This window comes from Solenopsis invicta, chromosome 16 (genome assembly GCF_016802725.1).
Source record: "Solenopsis invicta isolate M01_SB chromosome 16, UNIL_Sinv_3.0, whole genome shotgun sequence".
Classification (NCBI taxonomy): Eukaryota; Metazoa; Arthropoda; class Insecta; order Hymenoptera; family Formicidae; genus Solenopsis; species Solenopsis invicta.
Window position 1 is genome coordinate 16,842,622 of NC_052679.1, and position 22,989 is coordinate 16,865,610.

A 22,989-nucleotide genomic window follows, 5' to 3' on the forward strand; every position below is an offset into this window, starting at 1 on the left:
CAAAACCATATCACCTGTCTCGAAACATCAGTAGATGACGAAGGAATTGATGAAGTTCACAATGCTAATCATTCAAGACAGGAATGACTTTAAATACCAGGTAAGATTAATATCAATTCTTTAACGTGTTGATCATTCGTAGAAGCAAGTAAATTAAAAGAGAAGTCGACAATGTTCCATTGTGAAATAAATTCATTTAACCTGTAAACTGCAATGTTTATAAAAACCAAATGACATTTTAAAATGTCAATAAATAATTTTGTGTTAAAATGCAATTTATACCTACTTTTGATCTTATTTTGTATTGTTATATATATCTTTTAAAGAGAATTTAGAGATGAAATTACAATTCTGGATCGTTTTTTCTAATATTAATCTGAAAAATTAATGTAAATATATTATTTAGGGTACTAGAAAAGCATATTACATTCCAAATTAATATTTAATTTTAATATATCTCAAATATATATCAATTACGTCAGCTGTAGCGTTAAATTCGGGGTAATAGTCATATTGCGCATTATCCAGATACGTTTCATTTGACAAAGAAGCTCTCGTGGTGGGGGTAGGAGGTATTGACGCCAATTGGATCATCTCCCGATCGAGTACCGGAAAACAAATTAGATATCTGCGTTCCGAAAGTAGTCGAAATGAAACGTTACGACTTTTTCCACCCGTAAGTAAACGCATTTCGGTATCCAATAGAGCAACGTTTTCTAGGATCTCTAGCGGCTTACATTTTTGTCCCTAGGAATCGAGTCCTCCTATTGGACATTAAATGCCGTGCGCGGTGTGAATTCCGCATAATGCAACGCGCTAGCTGATTCACGCCAGGTGGCGCGACCGAGGGAAGTTTCCATTGGTCGGTGATGCTCGAGATAACATGGCGGCGATCGGCGCGCGATTCGTTCCTAAACGCGGTCAGTAGGTTACGCAACCTCGCGACACGCGCGTCGTCGTCGTCGTCGTTGTCGTTATCGTTATTCAGCGGCAGCACCTCGGGTCGATTTGACGGTGACGGAGGTGCGGTCGGCCGTGGATGCGGCGACGAGTGGCGAGCGCGCAAAATGGCGCCTACGCGTGTAATTTTGATGTCATGCGGCAGCTATAACCCACCGACAAATATGCACCTGCGGATGTTTGGTACGTACATAATCGATTTGTCGCCACCCCTTCGCCCAAGTAGTGCCGATCTTGCGGAGCGGCACATATTGCTGCGTCACGTATCGTTGTCACGCATGATGTCACATCGCTGCCATGCGTGCAACTTGTTTATCACGTTTGCACGATAGGGGATCCGTTTCTGCTCAACTGCACCTTGTATATTTTCTCTCATTTCCTCACTCCTCTGTGCTTCAATGCTTCATAGTATGTCGTCCAATCGTTAACATATAATCAATATGATGTATCTAAGTCAATGAATTTTTTATAACTCTCCTGAACATGTATAATTTAGTAAATCTTGAATAGTGATCAGCAATTATTAATTTTGGATGAATAATTCTGCAGAAATTGCTCGAGACCATTTGCATCGATTGGGAACCCATGTCGTCGTCGGCGGAGTGATTTCTCCGGTTCACGACATGTACGACAAAAAGGAACTGGCCAGTGCTACTCACAGATGTGCCATGCTGCGACTGGCGTTGCAGAACAGCGACTGGATCAAGCTGAGTACATGGGAAACCAGACAGAATTGTTGGACCAAGACCCGCATGAGTTTGCAGCACCATCAAAATCTGCTCAACTCCATGCTGTCTGATTCCAATGACATCAAGCATCATCTGCAGATAGAAGATACTGAATGGATTCCTGAGAATGTGAAAAACAGTGTGGACAATACACCGATACAGATTAAACTACTATGTGGCGCTGACCTTCTGGAGAGCTTTGGCGTTCGTGGACTTTGGCTGGAGGACGATGTGAGTTACATATGCAAAACGCATTACAAACTTAAGATTTTTAAAATAGGAATGTTTTTTAATAGAATATATATTTTTATGAGACGTTATCCTCTAGTCAGACTTTGAATGATTTTTGCTTTTTTTTTTATTCAACTTTTGAAATGAGATCTTGTGTTTTATAATTAGAAACTATGATGATAATATATGATTACAAAATGAAAAAATGGCAAAATAAAAGATAATTGATTTTATATGTCACAGATTGATGCAATTGTTGGCGAGCATGGACTTGTAGTCATCACCAGGGAAGGTTCCAATCCTAATAGGTTCATTTATGATTCGGATATCCTCTCCAGGCACATGGTGAGTAATAAAATTCTACTGAATTTCTTTATCTTATTGAATTATATTTATTTAAGTTAAGCAATATGTGCTTATTAAATGTTCTCTTACTGCATTGAAAAATCATTTTTGTTAAATACTTATGCACGAGGCAACTTATGCACGTTTGCAGTGCAAGCATGTGGGCTTTATATTGTGTTTGCATTTCACATTCAAAGATATAAAAACATGAAAATATTAAATAATTTATATTTTAAATTTTAATCCAATATAAATTGATTGATTTAATTAATTTTTATCGGATTTAATTTTAATTTTACTAGTGAATTTAATTTTACTAGACAATTGATGATTCTTTAAGCCGTCGAAAAAACACTAATTGTTTATCATTAATGGTGTAGCTACAATTTTTGGACGCAATTACAAAATTTGGTTTTCCTTTTCTCTCATTTCCAGAATAATATCTGTATTGTGACTGAATGGATCCCGAACGAAGTTAGCTCGACGAGAATCAGAAGGGCTCTGAAGCGCGGCGAGAGCGTTCGATACTTGCTGCAGGACTCCGTCATCGATTACATCTACAAGCACGAGATCTACGACGCGAGAATGCCAGACACGACAATGTGAGTTTCGAATATTCTGACGCATTCTTTATGACGATAATCGTGAGCTTTTTGTGTCGTTTAGTCTGCTAGCTCATTAATCCTCTGTTGCTTAAATTTGTGAATTTAAAAGGCGTTTAATTTGTAAATAATATAAATCAAAAATCTGCACTATACTGAGTAAGGTACAAAGTTTCGAGATGAAATGCTTAATTGACATGCAAGATAAAAAAAAAAATAAAAAACAATATACAATTTTGAAGCTATGTTGAGCAGCAGAGGATTGACCAAGGCAACTAAGGCTGCGTTGGGAAATATTATCCGAGTGTCCCCATGTATTATTTTATTCTTGTTTAATATTTGATAAAGAATAAGGATAAAATGATAAATGGGGACATTTGAAACATGTTTCCGAACGCAGCTTAAGATGTGTCTGGAATCATGTAGATTTAAGTTTAAAATTTGTAAATTCCATGCGAGAAATTGCGGCAATCGTTACTGAATCAGACAAATAGAAAATCGAGAAGTCAAGTAACGTGCAATCAGTCGTGTATATTTTTTAGTTGCTTTACTTATTTCGCTGTTGTATGTTACTTCTCTTCTTGCGTCGCTTTCCGATTACCTCATGTTTAAGAATTTTGCTTTTTTTATGCACTATACATAATCATGTATATCAAATATATTATGAGAACGACGCAAGAGAGAACTGATAAGCAATAAGGAGTTGAGAATAAGCAATACAGAAATTCAATCATGCGCATAATGAGAAACGATAGAATCATCTTGCAAATTGTTCATAATAAAATTTATCGTTGCTTGATTGCCCGAGTAACACAGTGCGAGTACTCGCCCGCGATTGCTACTATATTGGATTATATGTGCAAAAAAAAATTGTTTTAAATTTTTATATATTATAAATGTACAAAAAAAACATATATATATATATATATATATATATATATATAATAAATATTTTATATATTGTGAATTAATTATTAAACAAGTCTGAGAGGGAAAACTAAACTAATTCAATAGAGATCGTAAAAAAGATCTTGTTTTTGTACCATAATTCAATATAGTTGCAATCAGATAATATTTTGAATGGAAGAAATTTAAAAAATTGATTTTAACGTTTTTGTGATATTTTAATGAAAAATAGACTTTTTGTAGATATCGTATCAATTTTATAGAATTTATACAGGAGATAATATACTTTATTTTTATAATAATAACTTATTTATTATGAATGATTTCGTTGAATATAATGAAAAACTGGAATTGCAGACGCGAAATGAGAGAAAATACAAATTTAATGAGATATATAATAAAATAATTAAGTTTGTAAGAATATGGAAAAAAAATATATAAAATCATGATAAAACAATATTCCAAAGTACATATAATTTTCAGTGAATACCGAATCGAACTGTTGAAAAACTTATTTCCAATCTATCAATTGATTATTGATGTAAACGCATGTTTTTATTTGATATTCCTGATTAATTATTGATCGTACATCTATAAAAACATTTTTACCTTCTTATATAGTATTATATATACATATAAATATATACATATATTTCGTGAATATTGTATGTAGAAAAATGGGATACTTAAAAAAAAATGCATTGCGATCATTGCTACGTGTAATATTTCGACGGAATTTTTACAATGTATGATATTCTTTACTCTAGTCTTCCTGACTGTCTTCCGTTGATAATATTTATATAGACGTATATCAAAATATCTTCCTTCAATTTTTATGAGCTCTAGACATATACAAAATCAATATAAAAAAAGATACATATTTTTTATAGGCATTTAATCGTACATTGTAATGTACGATTGAGTACTTAAAAAAATACAAGTTTTTTTTATATCTTTGTTTAAACTGCATACGCATCTTCAAAATTTTAATGTCCGGAAAATACCCAAGTCATTATATGTCTTTGTCAATTAAAGGAATTACGTTCTATTTATTGTACTGTTTTTATTCACTATTTAATTATTTTAAATGTACAATATTTTATAAAGAATTATCTTCTGTAAATTATAATTAATTTAAGAACATATAAATGTGCATTTGATAAGATATATCACCTTTTTATTTGAATTGATGTGTAATAAATGTTACAGACTATTTTAACTATTGTATTTTATTTATTGTTTTCTTAACACTTTTTTTAAGTATTGTTAAATAATACTTAACATATACACAGGATTATTCTTTGTATATTTTAAGCATTAGAAAAATAGATTTAATTCTCAGCAAATACAAAAAATTTCTAATAGCATTAAAAAAATAAAACTTATATATAAATTGTTAATATAAATTGTTAATATTATAAAGATATTAATAAAGTATTTAAAAAAAAAAAGAAATTTGAAGTTTGCTGAGAGTTTACAAAATATCACAATTAGATTTAAGATTTACTTGCACTTCAAATAATTTTATTCACTGACATGGACAATGATAATACAATTATTGTGATTGTAATTATCTAAGTACTATTTAATTTGATATCTCATTATTAACAATAAATACGAGAGTTAATAAAATTGCTCGATTAATTTCAGAGTAAGTTTTCAATAATAATAAATAATATCGTCAGTGAATTGAATTTTGGTGACACCTTTGTCATTATTATTCTCTTTTGTAGTCGCGTGGGATCATTGCAGTCATTTATTCCGATGTATCTTTATCGTATAAAGGATGCTGAGTAAAATTGCAAATATATAAGTGAAACTAGAGTCGAAATTAAATTGAAACTCACATATATAATAATTAGCGTCGTTTAAACCCTTGCATATAGAACTGGATGCTAAAAAGGTTCTCTCAGTTAAATACCACCGAATTTTTCAGTCGCATATATACATATATATTTTATTTCCGCGGAAATTGAAAACCAGATATTTTCTATGCAGTCACCTAATAATTTTTAATTGCGAATGGAACGAGCCCACGCGACTAAATCATGTTGACGAGAATGTGAGACGTAATGAGCGAAAGTGATATTCTATAAAAGAATCGTCATGTGTTTTTCACGCTGCCGCTGCCGATTGGACACAGAAGTAAGTTGGAATTGCCGTCGCCGAATGCGAACAATTACCTGCACATAGATCCCCGATACCTAACCGCATTGTTAACGCCATCGCCCAGCGATGTAACCATGGGCTCGCCGAGCCCGTCTATCGATATGCCGGACGCGGTGGTGCTACGCAAAAACCTACAGAATGCTACGGGCGGTGGTGGCGGGCTCGACGAGATTCGCGAGCATTTCGTTAGCGCGATCAGCAACAACGCCGACAACGGCAACGTCAAGCACGTATCTAGAGCCGCGTATCCCGGTCAAGCGAAACAGATCATCGCCAGTGCGACCGGCGTCGCGCGAATTGTAGACGAGGTAGGTGCGCTTGACGAGTCCAAGTCCCAGCCTGGCCCCTCGTCGGAAGAGGGCCGTAGATCGATAGATAGTACAGCTAGTGTTGGACAGAGAGAGGTCTCGGATTTTAGATCCAAGACGGAAATCATTGATGTGGACTTAGGTTCAAACGATGGTCACGAGATAATAGTAAAAATTTCTTCGAGTTCTAGCGAATTGGCGTCAAATGAGGATCGTAGGTTGATAGACGGTATTGCGAGGGATAAAGACGAATCAAATCTGAGATCTAAGGCGGAAATTGTTGATGTAGATTTGGGTTCTGGTGAGCTCATCTCAAAAGAATGTTCCAAGTCAATAATAAAAAGTGCAGCAAAGGATAAAGATACTTTCGATTTGAGATCTAAGATGGAAATTGCTGATGTAGGTTTAGATTCGACTGACGGTCGCGAATTAATGATGAATGTTCAACCTAGCGAGTCGAGTTCGACCGGCGAACTTCGATTAGGAGAATGTTGCTGGCCGAAAAGAGAAGACGATGCTCGCGATAGAAAAGTCATTTCTGAGAAGAAAAGAATCGATATAGAGTTAGGTTTAGATGATAAAAACGCGCTGAAAGAAACACGTAGGTCTATGGTAGAAACGATCGATGACGAAGCAAGTTTGGATCGGTCTAGCAAAATTGGATCGGAGAAAAGTCCTAGACCGGTGGTAAAAAGCGTCGTAGACGGAAAAGTTGATGTTAGCAACAAAGAAATAGTCGACGTAGAGGTAGAGTTTCCTGATGTTGTTAAGGTTCAGCCTGTTCATTCCAGTCATGGTATACCGCCGTTAAAGGAGGATCGTAGGTTAATGATAGAGAAACTTACGAATGAACTTAAAATTAAGCTTGACGAGGAAAAGAGTAAATCTAAAGAAAACTTACAGATAGATAAGACAGGTAAAAATGATACGAAGCCAACTAAAATTAGCGCAAAAGACTGTATGTACGTCGAACTCGACGACAATGTAGAAATTGACTCCCAAAAAGAGATAGACGATTTCGAATCGGATAGAGCTAAATATCTAGAAGCCAAGACGACTTCATCGTTGAATGTTTCAATGACGTCACTGGACGGCCGCTACGAGTGCGCTCTTTCCGATTTTAGCGTAGACAAAGAAGATTATCGCTTTAGCCAATATGGTTCCGAGGAGGATGAAGAAGAAAAGAAGAAACCTGTATATACTGCCAGACTGAATTTGACGAAATACGCTGACGGTCAAATAGAAGACGTGACAAATAACCTAGCTGACTCTGCAAATGATTATGAAAGTAGCGTCAGAAAGAGCGATATTCAATCGTATGGTCATGTATTGAGCGGTGCGATGATTCCTAAGAGCCAGAAAGAAGAATTTTTCACTGAAGAGATCGATAATCGCACAAAGTCTTCCGAAGAAACAGATCAGTTGAAATATGTGGAAGAATCATTTTCAGTGGCAGACGATAAGGATTGTCTTGAAGGCGGGGAACGTACGGAAGAAATATTCATAACGTCGCGAGAGGTTGACAAGAACAGGGCGGAGAAAAGATCAGAATTAGATACTCATCCCTCAGAAAAACGGATAACGCCTTGCGAGTCTAGTCTCGAGATAGACGGCAAGTATCGAAAATCGATTGTAAACTCTCGCAAGAGTCCGAGGAAGATCAGAGAAGGTCAAGTCCGCGACGTTGAGTTCAAGGAGCAGTATCGATTACCTGACGATCCGCAGGCGCTTCAATCTGAAGCGTTTCAAAGTTCCTCTATGAAGATGAAGAATTCTGAAAAGGTCAAGCAAGAACGGACTTACATAGAAATAGTTGATATCGAGGAGGAAGGTCAAAGTGCTAAGGACCGAGAGGTTTCTCGTGCAGAGAAAAATTCTTCGAGATCGTCCTCCGTGAAAAAGAAGAGTTCCAGAAAACTCGAGGTGCAAACAGACGAAAGTGAGCGCGAAATGAGGGATCCTGATAGATCCTTCCATAGTGATCAAGAGACGTCTCGATCCAGAAAGTCGTCTCACAAATCTTCAAAAGTATCTACAAGAGCAAAAAGCCCCAAAAAGAAAGGTCAAGTCTTTTATAGAAGCGAAGATACGAAAGATTACGCTCGATCTGTCAACGATCGAGTGATTTCTCAATTGGAGGCAGTCTTTCTAGATTCTCCGAAAAAATCTTCAATGAAAAGAGATTCCGAGAGCGAATTGAAGAAGCAAAGTCGATATGCTGAGGAGGCGTCGCGAACTGAAGAACTCTCTCAGCGTTCTTCGAGAACGTCTTCCATGAAGAGTCCGAAGAAGACTCATCAAACTCAGAAGGCTGTGAAAATGAAAGATAATCAAGGACAAGAAGCAATAAAAACGGCAAAAAACACTGATAATAAAACAAAGTGCGACTTCAAAGAGATTAAGGACGTATATACGAGGAAAGTGCGACGTTATAACGTGCCTCTTCAGGGCAGCTTGGACTCGATGATCGTGTCCGATGAAAAATCTGCGCAGCAACCCAAGAAAGACGACACGTTCTCGAAGAAATCAAAGAGCTATGAATCGATCAAGCGCATCCAGGAGGTGTTTTTGGGAGTTCCGCCGACGAAGGCGAACAGTAGCGGCTCGCAACTCGACATTCCGGATGAATTCTGCTCGATCTGCTGTTACATGAATGAAATCACCTTCCGAACGGAGGAGGAAGTGAGCAGCCCGAATCAAGAGACATTTTACACTCTTAGATCGACCTGCAGCTCAATAGCCGACGACGATTCCATCGAGTGCGACATTTGTCTTCAGGAGTCCGCCAACGAGCTTGAAGGCAAGATTCAGGAGATTCCCTGCGAGATCTGTACAATTTGTGGCGAGGTGGACGGCAGTTTTGATCACGATTCTACAATACCGGCGGATAGGTATACTTACAAAATGATCGAGCCGCACCGAGATGACGACGACAGCTTTGAAATTGAAAACTGCGGTTTTCAGAGCGGTACGGAATCGGCTGATGATCGAAGCAGGGTCTCTGATAAAGAGAAAGAGAAAGTCAAGGATTCTGAAAAATCCAAGTTACAGTCCCTGTTCCATCACGGTTCTTCGAGAAACAGGGATCAGCCACGGGAATTGTATTTTATACCCAAAGACGAGATTGCGATTTTAACGAGCGGATCCAAAAAGGTAAATCGCAAAGGCTCCTTATTTAGAAAAAAGGAGGACAGCGGAAGTGGACGAGAAAAGAGACGATACTCTTCAGTGGATAGTCTCCAACTAGCAAAGATAGCCTCGAAGGCGGGCGATAAGATGCGCAAGGTTGCGAAGAATGCTGCAACGCTGATTGGATCTACTGATAATCTGCGAATATCGAGAGATTCGAGAAGGTCGAAATCCCTGTCGAGATCGGCCGATGATGCCGGACCGAAGAAGTCGGACCGTCTGAATAAGTCCACCGACAATCTCAACTCTCAGACGCAAAGTTTGGGAAAGGAAAATGAAGCTGGAGGCTCAACCCAGCAACTAAACATCCGAGATAAAGAGGAAGTGAAGATGATTCTCACGCAGCACGGAATTAAGATCATCAGCGAGAAGGAGACTGCCTTATAATCGGAATTGGCCGGGTATTTATAAGTGATTCGATTATGCAAAAGAAGAAAAATGGGATATTGAAGTATTTTATGCAGTTGAAATTATATGAAAGGAGAATACGATGTGCGACTCAAAAGAGACGTCTCGCGCCGATTATGTATATGTGACAGCAATAGAAAGAGGAAATTTTTTTCTGGATATTATGTAAACCAAGTAAATAACCGAGAAAAACGTGCGAAATTTTTCTGTAGTGGCTTAGAAGATATATACAGAGCGCCCACGCGCGCATGCGCTCAGCATAGAAATATATTAAATTTAGAAATATATTAAATGAAGGATTTAATTGTTGCGAAAGCTTCATCGGTTTTTAGACAAGTATTTTCGCGCACGTATAATTGCTTTGATAAAAGCCGATAAATCTTTTATAACCAGATAGTACATAGTTATATTTAAACATGTTGTACAGGCTATTACTTAGTGAGAAATGACTTATCGAATTGATGTCAAAACGATAACTGTTTGATAATTTTGACGTTGAATCAATGTCGAATCGACATCGATTCCGTTATCATTTCTCACTGGGTACAGTTAATAGAATTCATAAAATTATCAAGACTTTTTTCATGAATTCTGTTAATTAGTTAAGTTTAAACGTACAATTATGAAGGATCCTGTATAATTGATTAAATATAACTCTTGGAATATATGCGTTTGCGTGATACATTACACAAAACTGCGAAACAAACATTGATATTGATTGATTGATATATTGTTAATTAACGATTAACAAGAAAGATTTAACAATTAATATAGGAATATATATATATTTAATAATTAATTTAACGGAAAGATAAATGTCAGATTAAAATACTATAAAAATTATAGGCAAAGCGTAATTTTGCTATTAAGTCGGCATCTCGGCTTTACATAAACACTTACGCCGTTACAGTATTACATAATTATTGTGATAGAGTTGTGTTATTATTATTAAATACGACTTTAAACCGATAGCTCGGTATCGATAGGAAGGACCAACGGAAGAAATTGTTATTCTCGATGAACGATCGGGAAATTGTTGGATGATTTACGCAAGAGTTGCATATGGTATACAACAAGACAATCCTAGTATTATCACAGTCAATATTGCACAGAACAATTATAGCTGTAAGTGACAAAGCGATACATCGATTTAAGGATAGCGCTTCACTCTGAATTTATACAGAGCGTCCCGAAAAATGTGAGGAAATTTATCATTTTTTGGATACATTGCTTCTCTCAGGTAAACTCCCCCAGATGTTCTTCCCGGATGTTCTTCCAGGTGTTCTTCTAGATGTAGGAATGTAATCACAAATCCAAGTTCCATGCTGTATTTAATGAGCGTGATACTATTAATTATAGTTTAATAATTTAATGGACATGTTTTAAATGGTTAATGATAATAACTGAAAGTTACGAAGATATTTCAGCGTCGACAGCGTTTTTGCCAAGAAACGAATTTCAAACTCAACCAAATATTTCTTAAATCGATTTTCACGTTTCTTCGGGACATCTTATATGCAAAAAAGTGACGAGAGACGTGCCAAAGAAGATTGCGAAAGAATTTGTATTACGCTATAATTATTAATAAGCTCCTGTGCATTTTTTTATAACTTTTTACTCGTGTCTGTATGTCTATTTATTTGTGCATGCAAATGCTAAGTACCATTACGAAACCGTAACGAAGAAATATTTCGCGTGTGTTTGGGAGCATATTTTAGCATACTTTTTTAATTGCGTATAGGTCGTCGTTATTACAGCGCTATTGGCTCCCTTCTTCCGTGGCTCGCTTGATGTTAGACTCTTTCATGTTAGACGATGTTTCGTAACTTTGTTTTTTAGACCCAACTATGTTAACATCAAGCATTTGGAATGCTAACGTTTATCCAATTTGTACTCGGTGATTTTGTCAAAACAAAACAAAACAAAAAAAAACCCTTTAAGCTTTGTTTCCCTTTACTGCATGTGATGTTGCGCATCTTTATTGCTTGAGAAATACGTTCAACGAGTCCAACGATAAGTAATCTCCGGTTTAATTAGCACACCAAGAATGCCTTTAAATATTAAAGTGGAATCACCGACAAGGAGTACCTCTAATCCTTTCGGACCCTGATTTCGATTCCCGTAACAACACCTTTGAAGAAAGATTTCCAAGTAAAGGCTAAAGTGAAGTCTACAATGAATCTCTTTGATTCTTTGGACCTATCAAATCCCTTTTTGGGTCCGATCTCATTTCGATTAGCGTATCAGGTATTCTTAGGGAACCGAGTTGATAAAAGCGAAACTATAAGTTCTTCCGATTTTTTTTTTTTTTTTTTTAGATTTTTATCTTTATTACCGCTAGAAATATTAAGATTATAATCAAACTGTCGCCAATAAAAAGTTCTAACAAAGCGCACGATTGTGTTAAAATTAGCAGTGTCTGTTGGCAACGATTAGAAAGGATAAACTTTCTTCTATTACTTTGATTCGTAAACTTTTCATCATTCTTTTTTTTTCGTAGTTTCCGATTTTATGACTTCTCCCTGTCCGCTATATTTCTGCGTTGTGTTAGCCCTTTTGCTCGTGACTTAAGAATGCATGCTATATACGAGTAACTTTAATTCTCTTCGTTTTTCCCACACATTTACTACATCCAAGTTTAGAATGATCGTCTGTGCGTGTTGTTGTAACAATCAGATGTACATCTGTCTTTTTGGGTTGTGTGCATATAAAGTGTTTCATAAATTTTCGTTTAATGTTCTCAGTTCCGAAACGCTTTAATTTTCTCATGTTTTGTCATTTTCCAAGTTGTGCGCGATTATTAAAATGAGAATTGGAAAATACGTACAGAATTAAAAAATAATTTTGTATAATATTAGCCCATAATTTAAAAGTCAAATATCGTTGCATTTGTGTGCGTTAATATCATATAAAATATCATATAAAATTTTATCTTGAATTTTTTACCTAATTTCTTGAGATATAAATTACGAATATCGTTTATGAATATTAATGTCTTAAATTTGAAGCTCGAGACCCAAGACGACATGATGGCAGCCGGTAGGCATTTTTTCAGTTCTGATCTGAGCATGTGACATGTTATTTTCCAGGATTCGACAAAACCTGCATGCCTACTATAAGACAGATAGTTGACTATCTCGTTGCTACTCATCCAATCCGAGCCTGTGGTCCCCGGCTTCTTCTTTCTGCTATAAACCCTAATCAAGCTACTAATGATTTTAATCAGGACGCTAGCATGGCCGCTAGCAACAGCAACAACAACAACAACAACGACGAGAGCGCTGAAAGTTACGAGAATACGCGGAATCCATATCACGATCATTCTTATATCTAATTCCGCTATTAAACTATTTTTATAACTATGTGAACATCAGCTTTCCAAAATAGAAGAGATTTAAAGTATTGAGCTTATTAAAGTATTACTCCACTACTAATAAATTATTATTCTATTATATAGACTGGCTATATATATTTTTTTATAGATTTCTGGAAGCAAGCTATTAGAGAAGCTATTAATAAATTTAATAGTAATTAATATATCGCTATTAGACTAATCATCTCTTCCTAGATTTCCAAACGCAAACTTTTCAAAATAAAAATGGTCAAAATTTCAAAGAGATTTAAAAGTAAAAAATAAAGAAAGAAAAGAAATTAAAGATAGAAAATGTAAAAGGGATTACAGATTTAAACAAAAGAAAGAATTATTAATAATCAATTATAAATAATAAATAACTGAAGATTAATCGTCATGCGTTGCCGCAATTATGTATTATAATTAAAAATATGACATAACTATAATAGCTGTAAAATTAATAATAACAGAATTGTGTATTATGACTGTGTAGCTCAATTATGATGACAAATTTGTGATGTAAGCATTTAATCATAATTATTATATTTATATCGATAATAGTTGTCAAAATTATGCATCACGATTATGTTATCATATAAAATTATATAATGATATAATTACAATAAGTAATGTATTATTAAGGATGTAAACCAGGTATAGTGAAATGTATGGCATGCTGTATATGTTTGTATATAGGAAACACTGTGTATATTTCTACATGTAAAATTAATATGTTGTCAACGAAGAAACATATTTAACGAACTGCATGTGTTTTTTATTTAGTTCCTTTTTCCTATATTCAACTTCATTTTCCTTGTCTTTTGCCCAGATCTTTTGAATTAATTACTATAATATCGTCTTTCGTCAATTTTAGAATAAAATATATAATTAAAAATATATAAAAATTGATCATTTTATTTTTTATAAAAACAATTTTTCATTGACGATATCATTATTAATACAATTAAGTACTATAACAAAACTAATATATTATTTATTTATCATTATTTATTGGAAACATTTCGAAACTATACTAATCACACAGAAATAATTAATTAGTTATATATTATTTTTGTACTGTACGTATAATAAAATAAAAACAATTATTAATTTAAGCTAGAATAAAAAAATTGAATTTACAATTACCACTAATTAAATAAAAGAAATTATAGCTATTCCATCTTTCGAAACAATTAATTTCTCACAAAGAGTTATTTAAATAAATATAAAATAATTTTATATCTTCTTATATATTAGTAGACATAAGTTAAAATATATACATATACTATATTTTAATTCATTGAAATACTCTGCATATTTGTCTAATTGAACTCACAACTAGTAGACTATACGAAACTGTTTCTGTTTTCATTCAAAAGAATTTTCTTTTCTAAATATAATAACATCATGAAGTTTTCTGTCTTAAACTTAATATAATTACAAGAAAAAAAAATGATATCCATCCTAAATTTATAAAGAAACCAATTAAAATTTGCCACTCAAATATAGAAGAACCTTTGTAAATGAGTCCTCTCATGGATATGGAGGGCAAGGTAGTTGGCACTACGTAACAAAACCAGCGAAGTAATTTTGGCATTCCCTCTAACGGCCACATACTTCCTATGATTTTATATAAATTATGTGTATTAATAAAAACTTGGTTAACGTGACGCAATTCTTCACTAGATACTTTTAATATTAATTTTTATTAACGTTTGCCAAAACTTTTTATATTGCTATTAACAATATAATATATTGCTACGTGATAAAACATTTAAATTCAAAAATAATCAATACCATTTAACCACACTAAATTGAAGTAAAAAAGTATTTTTCACGAAACAGATGGAATTATGACTTACCACTAAGTATTACTAGCAGAAAAAAGCTTCCGGCCGAAGCGTAATATGCCATAGTGTGATTTTTGCACGTAACGGAGATGACAAAACCTAGAAACGTATTAAAATGAATAATTAATGTAAGCAGTTTATAAATTGCTGCTGTACGTTTCTCTTAATACATCGTGTAAAACATCTACTCACCGAACATCAATCCACACAAGCCATTGAGAAATAGAAAGAAGTATATGACGAATATCGATCCTTTATAATCCACACTCCATACAACAAAGCACATGAGCATTATGATGATGCAGTGAATAACTATGATGACGCTCTGAATAAGAATGTGAGATAGTAGGATTTCTTCTGTCTTGACTCCTATTACACGTTTACATTTGTATTATTACGATGAAAAATAAAGAGATGAAAAAATAATTGTAAAATTGATTTTAGATTAGAGACTAAATTTACCTTGGACCACGCTTCGATCCCAGACACCTTCCAACCGATCTGTGATTATCAAGCTGGTAGAGACTGTAACGGCCAAAAAGAAGGCGAATCTGCAAAGGTATAAGTAGTTTAAGAAGAGCAATTGACTTTATTTTTTATCTTAGCTTGATTTTTGCTTACGACGTTATGCATCCTGGTAACATGAAATCTGTATAATCGAGATTATTCGTACCATAAATGGGATCTTCAAACTGAAAATAATTGGAATTTTATTTGTTTATTTTACGCAATAGACAGAGTTTTACGTAATATATAAAGAGACCTTAATTATAATAAAATAATTATAATAAAATTGTTATAATAAAATATACTCGAATGGGCGAATAGACGAATTTTGCCATATAGTTGCAATCTCTCATAATATCTTCATAAATATCCATAAAACGATCGAATAGCTTTTTCTGAATAAAAAGCCCAATTTCTCTATCTGTAACAAGAAATTTTAATTTAAAATATATAATTTAAATATACTTTTACACACACACACACATACACACACACATGCGCGCGCGCGACTTTTAAATTCGTCGTGGGATATATGCTTTGCATTTATAAATAACGTACCACCCATATCGAGGAAAACTTGAATCTGACTGGCGTAAAGATCGGAATCCTCCGTCAAAGAAGCATATTCTAATCGCCTTTGCAGACCTTTGGAAAAGTTTTGACTAAAATACATTATACCGCAGAGTTTTCCATTCTGTACATCACGCTTTGCCTCGAAAAAGTCTTCATAATATTCCTGAAAGCAAAGTATTAATAAGAATCTTTATGATTTGATTATTAATGTCATTCTTTCTTAACTCCGGAATTCTACTCTGGGTGAATTTTCGCTCTGGTGCTACAAGGTTCAATACAGTTTTTACTAAAATTTTATACATGCGGACTATGTTAATCTTTAAGGTATAACCTTAATCGCGATTGAATCGTCAAAATTGTGTAGAAATCTACAGCTGAGATTGCCAAAGTGACAGATGCTTTCGTCACTCCAAACATTGCCAAAATTGTTGCCGAAATCGCAGTTGCCAGCTTCTTTGTTCATAATTCCAATTTTGATGCCTTTCGGATCGTTACCAATGGCCACAAGGAACATACCGGATTGAACTATCGGGAAGAACACTGCGAAAACTAAGCCTCTGAAAGAATATAATATTTATGAAATGTGCAACGATTAATAAATATGTGATTTTTTTGAAATGTAATATTTCGTATATACCTATACAGCACATGTAACGTTTTTCCATCCGAGGGATGTTGCATAAAAATGTATTATGATGGATAAAATGTATTACGTGGGTATGGTTCAGTGAGGTGCAAAAAGTGGAAAAAATGGCAAAACTTGAAATTGAACCAATTGAAATTTTATTTTGTGAAAGTGTCTCTCCTGTAGAGAAATTAATGACTGATAAATACTTACGTGTAATAACGCAAAAATTGAATACCGTTCTTTGCTAGTAGAGCTTTAAATATTTTCAGTCGCGAAACTTGACGTCTCGAAATTGTTTTGCACTCCGAGATTTCCTTAACAATTTGATTTATTTGTGTTATAAAACAATATAAATTTATATAATTTTTAGAAACAATCGGGAGTCGTCCATAAAGGTCGTTCGAAGATTTAACGAGAAGATATTTGCAAAATCTGATAATTTGTAATCAGGCGGGACGGGGAAGTCCCGAAGATTGTGACGTCCATTGATAAAATAATTTTATATTTTACAAAAATGATTTATTATTTCTGAGTACGTAGAATTGTACTAGGGCTCAAGGGAGGTCTAAAAATGGCAAAAATTCGCGGACGGTTTCTCTTTATGGACGGCTCCTGAGGACACGATATATTATTTTTACATATACTTTTGTTTCCCTGTATTTATCTTGATATAAAACGTCGCTATTAGTATCCCCTTTGGATCCTCGAGACCTTTTATTCAAAGTGATGGCATTATCCTGTACATCGCACAGATTCAAGAAAACCTCATCTAAGGATGAGGATTGAAATTGTTCCAGCAATTCATGTGGTGCCGATTCCGCCAGTAATTTACCACGTCTCATTAAACCGATCTGTGAAACATTGAATGTAAACAATTTTAATTTACCACGACCGAATTTTTTATCACAGGATAAAATGTTTTTTTTTAACTTTCCGCATGTTTTCTAGAAATTTCTTTATATGAATATTTTTAGGATTAATTTAAACATATTAATGTAACGGAGACTTACTTTATCAGCATTTTTAGGTTCTTCGATATAATGCGTTGTAATCAGCACAGTGACACCTTCCTCCTGCGTAATTTTTGTCAGGTAAGCCCAAATACTGCGAAGAAAAAGTACATTTGAACATTTTTTACTCTTCCTCTTCTCTGTTTATTGCATCTAAAAAGAAAACAAAATCTACTTACTTTTCCCTTAAAATTGGATCCAATCCCACAGTAGGTTCATCCAAAATTAGAAGCTCGGGGCTGTGGATCAACGCGGCGGCAAAGGAAAGCCTTCTTTGTTGACCTCCACTCATGTTCCTCACCAGGCGATCCAACGGGGGTAATTGAAGAAACTCCGAAAAGAAAACCTGTTTTGCCTCTTAAAAATAATATGAAGAAGTTGTGGCGAGTTGGAACTTTAATTGAAATATTTCGCGAACGAATAATTTGAAACATAAATGGGAACCGTTTGAAAGACGTTTCCTCAATAATATTTTGTAAAATTGAAACTACTACTCGGCGTACGCCACGTGTAACGACTACCAATACTCTTTCCCTATCCATCTAATCTGTACCCTACCGATCTCTTTATCATCGAGTCCGTTGATCCTGCCGAAGTAATAAAAGGCATCTCTCACGGTAAATTCTCCTACCAAGGAGATATCTTGCGGCATGTAACCCACTCGAGGCCCAGGAATTCCGGATCCTTTGCTACCCGGAGTACCCCCCAAGACCCACACCTCTCCGCTGTCGAAATACCGAATCCCAACGACGCAGCACAACAGGGTAGTCTTGCCGCATCCGCTGGCTCCCAACAATCCATATCTACATAAAGAAAAGACTCCTCTTACATATCTCATTTTATTTTAGATGACGTTCGAACAGATGGGGAAGCATAAAATCGTGAACATTCTTTAATTTCGCAATAAACGGTTCATATAATTGTCCTTCAGGAATTCGTTTTGAAATTTCTTGACAAGTGCCTTGGCGTTGAATAAAATTCTTGAGGTAGTGGATGAAGTCTTATCAACGGACGTGCCAGTGTAAATATTGTTAAAATAGGATAAAAACAATATTTTAATTTCAGAAAAGAGAATAATTAGAAGAGAATGTAATGATAGTTAGAAGAGAAAATTAATGGAACTTTACTGAGCCTTATTATATTGAAATAAATGCAGATATAGCTTAGGAAAAGTACGACGAGCAATTATATTGCATTTGTAGAAGTCATGTAAGTCATGAATCATTCGGAATTATTATTAAAATACGATGATTAAAATGAGGATAAGAGTTCCACTGCTGTTGAAGTTTCATTCAGTTCAAAAAACGTGTCCATCAATAATAATTCTAGCATTAATATTACATTCTTCTCTAAACCAAAAATACTTCGAGATGAAGATCTTATAAAAAATAAAATTTCCTTGAAATCGAAAAGAATCACAAGTATTTTACAACCAGCATATGAAAAACACATCGTGAAAAAGTGTTCGACCAATTAAAAAACGTTTTGCCAAGAGAGAATATTACAAACGTACTTTGCAAAAGACTGATCATCCGAAAAGTATCGAAACGTTACATCGCATCGCTTCGAAAAACGTAACAGACATACGGAAGATTCCGTACCGAAGAATACTTCAAGTTCTCGTTTCTTCAAATAAAGATAAAGAAGCAAACCAAACAAACAGGAAATAATGAGAGGATGGAGATAAAATCAACAAGTGCTGTAATGAAACGAAAACCACAGTCGTGCACGACATACACATTGCATGTGCGCGCACATACACAAGCCTGAAAAAAAATGCAGACGCATCAGCCACTCTAACACTGCATACAAGAAAGACGCCTTACAGTTATAAAAATCAAGATCGACACGGATCAAAGCTCACGAAAGCGTCCGTTCTTTTTTTGGAGACACGAAGTCGCAACATGTTTGTCCATCCACGACGATCTTATGAACTTACAATAAGTCGTATCAATAAGAGTTTATAGAGGATGGCAGCGAGAAGCATGACCATGCGCGCGAGTATCGATGACCGATTTTTCTTTCCTTCAGCGACAGCATCAACATTTGAATGGTCAATAAGCACTCAAGGAGTGGCCGAATTATCGTGTGTTAATTAGAATTGATTCAAGAAGAGTGATTAAGAACCTCTAAGCGTTATTAAAATATCGCATATTAAAGTAATTAAATTGATTCAAACGCAAAATTTTCAGTGTATGCATTAACGTTACTAGGGTGACCAACTCTTCATCGGAAAATTTCAGAATACCGAAGTTAAAAAATTGAGATACAATTTAAAAATTCGGAACTATTTCACGATACATTGAATTAGAATTTCTTATAATATTAATATGTATATTATACATGTCCGTTCTTGATTATTTTTATATACTTACAATTCTGTTTAGATGTATCTAAATATATTAATATTAAAAGTATGTTAAATAAATTGGATAGGTGAACAATATTTATTTGTTAGTAAAATTCATTAAAATTATTAAAAAAACATACAATTAATGGTGCACATTTTTAAGCTTAGATTTATATTTTTAATGTAATTAAGTAATTCAACGAAATAGAATTAAGAGTACGTAAAATATTAAAAAAATTAAAATACATATTTAATAAAATAAAATAAACATCAACTAAACATAAAAGTAAATATTTAAAAATTACATATCTTTTAACTTTAAATTATATATTTCTTTTTGCGATTTTACACATCTTTATTCTTTAATACATAATCGTGAAAAAATCGGGAAGATCGACGCCCCGTCTAGAGTTTTTTCGGGACTCCTTTGTAAAGACCTAAAATCGGGAAGGTCCCGCAAAATTCGGGACGGTTGGTCACCCTAAGCGTTACCCACATTGAACTCAAGATAAGTGCCTTAGCGATGAATAAGATTCTAAAGGCAATGAATAAAGTCTTATCGACGGACATGCCATTGAAAATATTGTGAATAGGATAAAAAACGATATTTTAATTTCAGACAAGAGGATGATTAGAAGAGAATACGACGAGAACTTCGAAATTGTTCTTTTACAAAATATTGACAAGCGAAATATTTTACGAAATATTTGTCAGAAAATTATACGATTAATAAATACACGACGGTGTATGTAAATTACTTACATGGAGCCCCTTGAAACGGTCATATTCAGACCGTTGAACACCAATTTCTCTTTTCCATAACGCTTTACAGCATTCCTTACGATCACCGCCTCTTCCTGCACCATTTTGCAAAATGGTGATGAGTGTACGATCAGCTACCGAACTAAAATAGGACGAGAACTTGCAAGCTAAAGATTCACTGATACTCCATCAATTTTTAATAGCGAGACATTTTACAGAATATTTTATTTTATCTTTGTGACAGCAATTTTCATAATTGGTAATTAATAAAAAATAATTTATTGCAATTAATATATTAATTTCTAAGATGCACATCAGAGCTTGTCGTTAAAAGCGCGGCGTCCTTAGTATGATACAAATTTAAGGGAAGAAAAGGAGAAGTCTTGGCAATTTAAGGAGACAGAAAGAAAAAAATTCGTAAAGTTTAAACAGCACATTTGCGGCTATTGTAATAAAAATGTAAAAAAAAAGAAATAATAATAACTGCGTTTTATTTTTTGAAGAATTTGTACTCTTACGTTTTCTATAGTTTTTATGTTTTTGCTTTCTTAGAAATATATTATTCTCTATACTTTAAGCTTTAAGTCACGCGACAATAAGACGCTAAGAAATCTCTCACTCTCAGGAGATAAAGCTAAAAAAATGCCTCAACATTATTTACAATATTTACAACATTTTACAAATTTAAATGTCATTACTTGAATTATAAATTCAAATATTCCCTTCTTTTGCTCATTGTCATGTGTTAGATTATATATAAGTTATGTAATCAAATTAATTTGCTTGAAAATGAATCTCATCCTAATATTATAATTTATGGTCTTGATAACCAATTTTCTGTATTAGCGATCGCGGCATACGTCATGCTGTCAGGACAATACAGAATCTAAAATCTGATTTTATTTTATCTTTAAAACGTCGTGCGGCTCTATTTTACATAGTTTGAATTTTAATATAATTTTAGAAATAGAAAAATGAAAATTAGATTATTATACATGAATAACACCAATGTTACTGGCAATTAATATAAAACTTATTGTAATTAATATATTTATTTCTAAGATGTACATTAGAGTTTGCCACTAATAGTGTCACATCCGCGAGCTTATAATTTTTCTTTTGCGCAGTTAGGTATTTAACCAGAATCCTCACGGCTTCACAAATTTTTTAAAATTTATAACTCGGAAACAAAGTCGCATATTGATAAACGCTGTGACACGTATATCTTTTTTTTTCTCAAGAATTATCAAAAAGTTGGAATCGAAAAGCAAGGGTATCATTTCTGATGTTCTCCTTGTGAGTTATTTAAAAAAAAAAGATAATTGTATATCACCACTTTTTACCATCTTTTATATAAATTATTGAATAAAGAATTTTAAAATTTATTTAATAGATTAATCGTATTCATTAATTAAAGAATATTTATACGTTTTTTAATTTGATTTTATTAATTTATGTATAAATCTAAAAAGTATTATGAGTAATAATTTCATTATATTTTAACTTACCAATTTAACTTTGTTAGGAAGCACTTTTCATGTTCCGTTCGCTACATTTTTAAATTGATATGAAATGAAAAGACACATATTGTTTCTTTTTATATTATCCTTATTATTTAATTTTATATTGTTTAGAAAGTCATGCAATACATACCGCTAATCAAATTAAAACATCTTCTTCTTTGGAAAATTTGACAATTATGATTTTTGCAATTTATTGATGAAATATTTTTCTCAGTTTTTTAACCGACTCAACTAATTACGAGAATATAATGAAAGAATAAAACAATATCTTGTTTTACTATATTATATTGAAATATTTTAAATTCTACTGTCGATATCGCACTTTTTATAATTTATGGAAAATGACGAAACTTATGTGTATATTAGATGTTACGTGCCACAAATCTAAAAACTTTGAAATATAATACACATATTTTATAAACTTTATCAAGAATTATTAAAAGATATATTTAATATTCTCCAGGACTACGCGATGATCACTGAGTGTCACTAGCACGATTTTACATGTAACGGCTTTAAATGTACCTTATTATCTTCTCCCCACTTATTTAGTCTCTAGATTGTATCTAAGGTAATTATTTCCTATAT

At 33.7% G+C, this 22,989-nt stretch overlaps 2 protein-coding genes across 7 annotated transcripts; one reads left to right on the forward strand and one right to left on the reverse strand.

Moving 5' to 3' along the window:
* The first annotated feature begins 854 nt into the window (after window positions 1-854).
* Window positions 855-13,960, forward strand: LOC105203092 (nicotinamide/nicotinic acid mononucleotide adenylyltransferase 1). Of its 5 annotated transcripts, none has more exons than XM_039458519.1 (6): window positions 855-1,143; window positions 1,510-1,919; window positions 2,163-2,264; window positions 2,700-2,866; window positions 5,919-6,249; window positions 12,936-13,960. In XM_039458519.1, the coding sequence occupies exons 1-6, from the start codon at window positions 870-872 to the stop codon at window positions 12,963-12,965; spliced, it is 1,314 nt and encodes a 437-aa protein (XP_039314453.1). In that variant the 5' UTR covers window positions 855-869; the 3' UTR covers window positions 12,966-13,960. The 5 variants fall into 5 exon arrangements, with proteins under 5 accessions (XP_039314453.1, XP_039314456.1, XP_025989489.2 ...); XM_039458522.1 differs by lacking the exon at window positions 12,936-13,960 and adding an exon at window positions 7,631-12,121 and having other exon boundaries at window positions 5,919-7,537; XM_026133704.2 differs by having other exon boundaries at window positions 905-1,143; window positions 5,916-6,249.
* Window positions 13,961-14,603: 643 nt separating this feature from the next.
* Window positions 14,604-22,899, reverse strand: LOC105203093 (ABC transporter G family member 20). Of its 2 annotated transcripts, XM_039458513.1 has the most exons (16): window positions 22,532-22,899; window positions 22,387-22,427; window positions 20,879-21,020; window positions 18,325-18,569; window positions 17,946-18,123; window positions 17,767-17,860; window positions 17,401-17,607; window positions 16,967-17,070; window positions 16,460-16,685; window positions 16,114-16,291; window positions 15,861-15,976; window positions 15,670-15,740; window positions 15,511-15,599; window positions 15,241-15,417; window positions 15,061-15,147; window positions 14,604-14,818 (listed from the first exon to the last, which is right to left on the reverse strand). In XM_039458513.1, exons 3-16 carry the CDS (start codon window positions 20,980-20,982, stop codon window positions 14,604-14,606), a joined length of 2,091 nt encoding a protein of 696 aa, XP_039314447.1. In that variant the 5' UTR covers window positions 20,983-21,020; window positions 22,387-22,427; window positions 22,532-22,899. The 2 variants fall into 2 exon arrangements, with proteins under 2 accessions (XP_039314447.1, XP_025989492.2); XM_026133707.2 differs by lacking the exons at window positions 22,387-22,427; window positions 22,532-22,899 and having other exon boundaries at window positions 20,879-21,522.
* Between the last annotated feature and the right edge of the window lie 90 nt (window positions 22,900-22,989).